The sequence below is a fragment of the Pteropus vampyrus genome, unplaced genomic scaffold (genome assembly GCF_000151845.1).
Source record: "Pteropus vampyrus isolate Shadow unplaced genomic scaffold, Pvam_2.0 Scaffold12, whole genome shotgun sequence".
Classification (NCBI taxonomy): domain Eukaryota; kingdom Metazoa; phylum Chordata; class Mammalia; order Chiroptera; family Pteropodidae; genus Pteropus; species Pteropus vampyrus.
The window spans coordinates 10,956,192-10,964,415 of NW_011888793.1; the positions used below are offsets into that span (position 1 = coordinate 10,956,192).

Genomic DNA, 8,224 nt, shown 5'->3' on the forward strand with positions numbered 1-8,224 from the left:
GTGGTTTTATCTGTATCTAGCTTCATTTTGTGTGTTCATAGCATCCCCAAATGACCAAACTGCATTGTTCTTTTAATATGTAAGACTGTAACTAACAAGTTTCATAATGCTCTTCTGCTTTAGAGATATAGTATAACCAACCAATCAAACAAAATCACCAATTGCTTTAAAATTGTATGAAGAGTCTACAAAGGGAGAACTGAATTCAAATTAGGGTTTCTCAGTTCATGGCAAAATTTTAAATTCTTACACTGCAAAAGTATGTTTCATTTAATAATAATTGCTTACATGGTGTTGTGTTCATATTATTATCTATGCTAGAATAATTTGAAATTAACCTCACTTTATGAAATATACACTAATTATATTTAGCCTGTCACATCCAAGGTGGTTTAAATGTTCATCTGGAATAAACACGCTTTGAAACTAATGTACATAAAAGGAAAATTTTCTACTTTGTGCTTTTCAATTTACCGATTCACTTTCCATGTACCTAAGCTGTCCTTTACTAGTAAACAATCAAGCAATCAGATAATCTACACACATTCCTGCATTTTCGCATTATTCATTAGCTCTTAAAATCATTCTGAGTTTCAGCTGTAGCTTACATAAAATTTAGCCTTGTGATAAAAGACGTCTATTATTTATGCAAGGTTTTCTGTAATATAAAGAAAAAATGATTAGAAACTTTTTGCAGTCCAGGAGGGAATGATATTGGGTGAAGATAGAGCCCTGGAGAGTTAAAGCTCGTCCAGAAGCAAAGAAAGGTTTAGCAAATCACAGGAAATTTCAGGGTACAGTTAATCTCCACTATCATCTTTAGGTGTGCTATAAATGTTCATTAAAACAATTAAGATCAAACTGTATTAAAACAGCCTGGAGTCTTTGGTTTCATCCAAAAGACAAACTGGAAATTGAGTCAATGGAGAGGATTAATCTTTGCACTTACATTTATTTATACCCGGAAGAGAAGAAAAAGAGCTGCCCCTCTCCACCCCCACATCTTTACATAGTCAGACACTCAGTTCAGGAGCCATCATTATTGTGAATTCTCCAGTTTCCTTTTCTTCCTTTCCTCCCCCACAGTGCCCTGCCTGCCTTTGGTCATTTCACTGTTCATTAGCACCAGAAGGAGAGGAAAAAGAATAGAAGGTGAAATTAAGCACCCAACTTTGTTACTTAATAACAAATGTGGCAAAGAGACTTAGGAGAAGTTAAATCGAAGAGTTAAAAATAGATTTTAAAATTATCTATGTTTGACCTATGTCAGTACTGTCATTATCAGAACTAATAAAGACTTAGCCAAGTGACAATGCATCTCTATGATAGATATCAGCTCTGTCCCCAAGTCTACTCTCCTTGGAATTAGAGAAAGTGTGGTTTACAAATAACTAGTATTTAGAAAAGGAAGAGAAAGTGAATTCCTCTTTTATGAAACAAGGGGGTTCAAATAATGGTTACTACTGTGCAAACTGCTCTAAAATTCTATTTGTTAAAGACATTTGTCAAAAGATAGAGATGTCATCTAGTTGTATATTTATGATTTTTCACCTTGTTAAACTTCGATAAAAAATTTAAAAAAAAAAAGATATTTCTAAGAGAGGAGAACACACTGCATGGTGGTGTGAATTCCAATTCCACGAATGAAGGAGGGCGAAGTCCCAGGTCCTTAAGAAATCAGAAGTGGTGTGGTTCTATCTCACCCTCATCTTTTTCTTTCTTTTTAGAGAAAACCTACGAATTTGCTCCTCAGCCCCGCCTCCCAATCCCTCTTATGTGCCCGATTGCTTCTTTAGTTGTAGAAAGAGCAAAAAGAAAAGGAGGAGAACAAAGCCTCAGAAGACAAACTAAGAGCCAGATGGTTAATTCAACTATGAAGGGCGAAAGGGAGCCCCAAAAGACCATTTGGGGGAGATCATTTTAAGGCTCTTAGGACTGAGGAAATCAGGTGGTACCACTTTAAGTACTATCTCACTATGAATGAGTCATTGGAGAGTCACTTTTGGTAAGTTTAGGAGTCAAAGCAAAAAGTTGTCCCACTGCAGATCGATCCATTTTCTGCTGGGCTAAACTGCAGATTATGGCTTCGGAGCCTGGGCTGTCCTTGTCGGAGGGCACGATGCGCCATAGATTTTTATTTTCACGAAACAGACTCCAGAGGTTTGTGGCCTTCCAGACAGCAGCTGGCGCCGGGCAGAGGCATACCCTCGGGCCGGAGCTGCTGGCGACTGCGCTGCGCTTGGCCGTTTGTCCCAAGCAGTCGGGCCAGCACCACAGCAGGAGCTTCCCATTCCGAGCAGACGCCGTTCCCTTCTGGAAAGGCCTTGGGGGCTCGCAACTGGCTGCCACTCCGTAATTTGGGAGAAGAGGAGATGGATTGAAGGAAAGCAGGGAGTAGGTTTGTAAAAGGGTTGTCTCTTTCTTATAACTCTAGTGCCTGAAGGGTGTGAGATGGTGGCCAAATAAAATGAAGGGAGATAATCCCATTTTGAGTAACAGGGATTTTTGGATGAGCCACGATGTGTCCTGCAACTGTCGATTTGGCAGGAGATTTGACTCAAGCAACTGCCGTTTTGGTTCCCACTTCAAACGCACCACCCCCAGCCTGTGTTCTGAACGACTCTTGAGACTCTGAGGTGGGAGCGAGCCGAACAAGAGAGAATCAAAAGTCAGCCTTCTTTTGGTCTCTGCTTGTGGCAGATGCACAGCTGGTTTGGTTCAGAGCAGGTTCGTGAATGAGGGGAAAAAGCCATTGCTGCTTCGCCTCTTTGGCCGGGTGTGTGTGCGGAGTGGTGGGTGGGTAGGAAGAGTTAGGCGGGAGTATTGAGCGAAGCCCCTTATTCTGCGTCTCAGCTTCCTCTCCAGCCCCAGCGTCCAGCCCCCACCGCGCCCGCCCCCCTGCAGCACAGCGTGGAGAGGAGGAGGAGGGAGAGGAAAAGAGGGTGGAGGGTAGAGGGGTAGGAGGGCACGGGGGCGGATGGAGGACGCCCAGCAGCATGTCGAGCCCTCGTTGGCTGGAGGACTGTCTCTTTAAGCGCTCCGGAGGGGCCGGGGCGGGAGGGCTGCGAGCGCGTTTCCATGGCATCGAGGCTGCGGGGGCTGCGGGCCGCCGGGCTCGCTAGGTTCCAGTTGCTCCCAGCAGAGCAGGGGCGCGCATCTTGGTGGCCACGGCGCCTCGGGATCTCGCTCGCCGCTCCTGCCGCTCTCACAGTAGCCTGTGAAACCCAGCGGGGCCGAGCTACTGCCGCGCCCTCCACGGGGAGACGCACCTCGCCAGCCTTGCGAGCCCCGCACACCAACTTCTGCCCGGCGAGCCCAACTTCTGCAGCGGGCTCGGACTTGCGGAGCGGGAGAGGCGCGCAGTACACATCCTGGGTGGCGGCTGAAGTCGCTCCGCCCCGCCAAGATGACCTCGCGACTGTGGCTCTGGTGCTACTGCGCCTGGGTGGCCACTGGCTGGCCACCAGGCAGCGCCCTACAACTCCGGCCGGACATGTAAGTGGCGCCGGCGCGCTCCGGGATGCGTGGGGAAAGCGGGCCCCGTGGCGCCTCCGCCCCACCCCGGACTCTGTGCTGACACTGAGGCCTGAGCCGCCCTCCGGGAAGGGATGGAGGGCATGAGCTGCCGGAAAGCATGGGGTCTGCGAGCTGTCTTAGGAGAAGCACAGCGGGAACGCGCTCCCCCGCGCATCATCCACCTGACTTACTTTCTTAGAGCCCGGCAGAATTTTCCCCTATCGCGCGCGCGCGCGCGTGCGTTTCAGTTAATTTTCTATTTGAAAGAGTAATTGACTAATGACAAGTTCCACTTTCTGTAAGTGTTTAAAATGAAATATCGAACAGCGAGTTTCTTAACATGTACTTTCTGGAGATCGATGAATTTGAGTACTTTTATTATTATTATTATTTTTGATAAGTATCTCTGAGTTCGAAGGAGTGAATTATTCTACAGGTTTGATGAGAGGCGAACCCCGGCTCATCTGTCGAAGTGAGGAGCTGCTGGGATGAATGTGTCAAGGACTAAATGCACGGCCACTTAGATGCTAGCATTATTAGGAGAGAAACGAAGAGTAATGACTGAAATGCATCCTCTGCTGATGGGGCATGGTTTCATTTCCAGATTAGATGTGATGAAGGCAAGGAGATATTAATTCTTGGTCATGGTGTCAAGCATAGCCAGAAGCTCAGGGGACGTCTAAATCTTTACAGATTGCCTGGTTGCCTTGTCTGGCTGGAGAAGTTTTCAGAGACTTCTGTAGCATCGGGGGTCGGGTGGGACGGATCATCATCCAACTGTCTGAGAGAAGCCAGATCTAATCTGCTTTTCCTTTCTGTTCTTGAACAGTTACGAATAGACACCAGAGTATTTTGAACATTTAAACATCTTTGCTACTTTGCGACCTCCTTGCTTCATCTGTGATTTTCTGAAATGTGGATATTTTATAATAGAAAAATGATTCTTATAATAGAAAAATGGTTTAGATAAGTACACAAAGAAATCTATACCTTTCCAGGGCTTTACTTTTTCTTGTAAGAAAAATTTGTGGTTCACTACATTTCCATATTTCATCCTTCTCATGTGAGATTCAGTTTGCTACCTGGTTACTACAATCGTTACTAACTATAAATCTTGAGACCTGGCCAGGGTGTTGGTGGCATCATAGAACAACTTCTTGCCTACATAGTTTGTAAATATGTATTTGGCAGAAATGCCAAGAGTTCCTGGGTAGGTGATTTCTCTTGCATTGATGAGATGTGCCTTGTTTACTTTGAAGAGAAGGTCGATTTAGACTTTTCCTCTCTATCTCAGAAAACATCTTGCTTTGGATAGCTTGTGCTTGCATAAGCCTTCATTTCTTAGAAACTGCTTTTTAGCAAGCTTGCTGGCTAGCCATGCTCTCACCTTTACAAGTCTCATTATTAAAGTGGACCCTGGGTTGGCTTATTACTTAGCCGTAGAGTCACCCATGCACACGAGACCAAATAATCCACTTGGGAAGCATCAAGAAATAAGCGAAATATCACATCACTTTTTATATTGCTTAATTGTTTTATCTCAGGTTTCAGTATCGATACTTTTGTTGAAAAGACTGGAAGGATGACATTGCATTTTTTTAAAGGACACTGCTACTGGCAGCTCATTTATTTATCAGGTGAGATGAGATTGGATATAAAAACCATTATAAATTCTTGGGTGTTTAATAAAGAGGCTGTTTCTGGGGGAGTTATTGAGATTACTCTGATGACTCTTAGTACTTTCTGAAACCTGGATGGGAAAAAATTCAATCAAATTTATATTCAGTCCTCCTTGGTATTAGAATTAATAGTTTCTTCAGCAAGAACCATGTTGAGATTTAGTGCTAGGTTTCTGCAGATGCTTTGCAGTTGTTACAGGTATGTGGAATACAACCATGTATAGCACTTGGCTTCCACATACTTGCCCATCTATTAAATTAAAGAGAATTCGTCCTAAGATTTTTATGACCTCTGAGGTCCATTATCAATAAGAGCAGGCTTCTAATGAGGTGCGGACCATGAATAGGAATGCATCGGCTTTCTGACTGGCACTTGTAGGTCATTAACACAGTGAAAAGTTTTATGTAGCTGATGTTGTACTTGAGCAGATTTTGGAGCTGGGTGACAGCTGAAAAGGGGAAATGACTGTACAGCAAAATAAAGGTCAGCTTAAATTTAATGCGTTGTATTTATGGTACATTTCTCTATAGGTAAGCTCATTTTCAAAGGAAATTTTATTAACAAAGCATATATGGCATGTGGATACTCTAACTCTAATGATAATTGATCTGTCTGATGACCTTGTCTTATTACATTTAGGAAACCTTGTATAACTACAGTTAGGCAGATTTATAAAATCAGTATTCCAGATAGAGTTCTTAAGTACCTACTATGTAAGTTGACATTGGAAATCACAGTTAATACTTAATCTGTTCAAATTCGTGGGCAAATTTCTAGCTACTTTATATGTATTATTTCATTTTACCCAGAAAAAAACCCTATAAGGTAGGCACTATTATCATCTCCATTTATAATGAAGAAACACAGTAAGGTTAAGTTCACACTCCAAGAAGTCACAAGATTTGGACCCAGGTAGTTTGAATCTCCAGCGCTGGAATTGTTAACAAATAATATCCATTTCGGAATACCCAGGCCCAGCTTGTGATTTTATTTTATTTTTAAAATCACTGACAGGGATTCTCAATGGGAGCAGGGCTGGCACCTTCTATCCAGTAAATATTGAGAAACCTGTGGGTGCTTTCGTGAATATTGGAAAAGCTATAGGATTCTCCTGGCATTTGGTACTGGATATGGAAAGTGGTTGGGATGTTAATTGTCCTGCAATGAGAAGATGGTTTCTCCCAAGGAAGATCTGATTTTTCTCTTTCTCACTGAGACTCTTTATAAGGAATTCTCTTGCTCTCTCATGGCTGTAGGTGTTTAAGTATAAAAATGATGGGCTAGGCTTAAACTGGGAATTGTGGAATGGAGAAAGCTATCTTTGGCAAGTACTTTATGAATTGGAGTGTTGTAACTGGTGATGGCATTTTGATAAAGGGATATTGAAGAGTTTACTTATGCTAATGGTACTGTGCAAATGTTTTCTAAAGGATTAAATAGAAAGAAATAAACTCTACTTCAGATCATTGAGACATCAAAGGAAAATGACTGGCTGTAACACACTCTATTAAAATTTATCCTTTGAAATGCTTTCTTGTAAACACCTTTATAATTATTGCATACAACATGATGAGAAGTAGTAAACATGGAAGTGTTGTAGATATGCAGGCAGAAGTGCACAAAGGCAGATCCAGATCCAATAGCTTAAGTTCTTGGGACTTGAGATACTTGGAATTCTCTGATACTTGGGAATTCTAAAAAGGTGTAGCCACTTTGTGACTCAGCAGTGTCCTAAACCGATTAGGACATCTCACATCCACTCCCTAATGCAGGTATCTGATACAGGCAGTTTCATATACAAATCTAAAATATGCCTGGTACAATACTGTTTATCCACACCCTCACCTCCCCCCTCCCAACACACATATATAGAACTATGTTTCACCTTAGCCTTCTGTAGCTAATATAGAAATTTGTGGTCAGAGTGATAGAGATTTAGATTTTTGAAGAATTTATAAATTTAGAAGTAGAGAAAGGCAAGAAGCTATAATAATCCAGGATTGTTAAAGGGAATTGACAGTTTTTTCTTGCACCCCACACCATGTTATAATGTTTTGTTTTGGTTTTGTTTTTCACTTTTCTTTTGAAAAAGGCTGAAACTGAGCCAGATAGAAATGTCTGGGGCTAATGACAGTCCACTTTTAGATGTACAGATAATTTCAGCATGGCCTGTGGTCTGTCATTTACTCATTAGCATAAATTAGTTCAAAAATATTTTTCTGTCTTGTGAGATCAGCAACATTAAAAGAGCAAAAGGTGACCTAGAGGAGGCTGTGTACACTCTTTATGGACATTATTTCCAACGGTTTGTATTTATTAATATATTTAATCCTAACAACAATCATATAAGGTAGACAATACTGTCATCTCTATTTTTCAGATGAGGACACTGAGGCAGAGAGAGATTAAATAACGACTGAAGCCTCACAGCTGAGAAGTTGTGGGATGGGCTTTGGACCCATTCCGCCTAACTCCAGAGCCCTGTTCCTAATCACTATTCTCTGTGGTGGGCCCTGTGAGCTTGATCTCTGTTTCCTAGATTCTCAAATTACCAACTTCCCTGGTCTTTTCAATCTGGGTCTTTTTACTTATATTCAGTGATAGCTGACTTTCTCCTATTGCCCCAAGTAGACTAATCCTCACCTTTGTCATGTCGTTTTAGCAGTCACTTCAATCCATACTTTATTGATGAAATTGACATTGTATTATATGAACTTTGTCAGGCTTCCTGTCCTTGGTTTCAGTAATTTTTTCTATATCTTTACTCCTTTCTTCTGTGTCTCATGGAGAGTGTGTTCTTTACTCTTTTTCAAGGTAATACCTTCCTTATATTTTCAGATTCTATCTATAAAAATTTTTGTCTCAGTCTTTTTTTTTAATTGCTCTTTCCTTTTTGTTTTTGTTTTTCTTTTTTAAATCCTTCTTTTCCCCATTGTAACCATGTCTCCCTTTCTATATCTCTCTCTATTCCATGTTTTGGGTATGTCTATGTTTATATACAGATCTAACTTGATCTTCTTCTTCTTCT

At 41.8% G+C, this 8,224-nt stretch overlaps 1 protein-coding gene across 1 annotated transcript in view; it reads left to right on the forward strand.

The window, feature by feature from the left end:
• The first annotated feature begins 3,406 nt into the window (after positions 1 to 3,406).
• Positions 3,407 to 8,224, forward strand: part of LOC105305969 (EGF-like and EMI domain-containing protein 1) — a 453,542-nt gene continuing 448,724 nt past the window's right edge. The window contains 1 exon segment of the mRNA XM_011380831.1: positions 3,407 to 3,495. Within this exon segment, the coding sequence (XP_011379133.1) occupies positions 3,407 to 3,495 (89 nt within the window).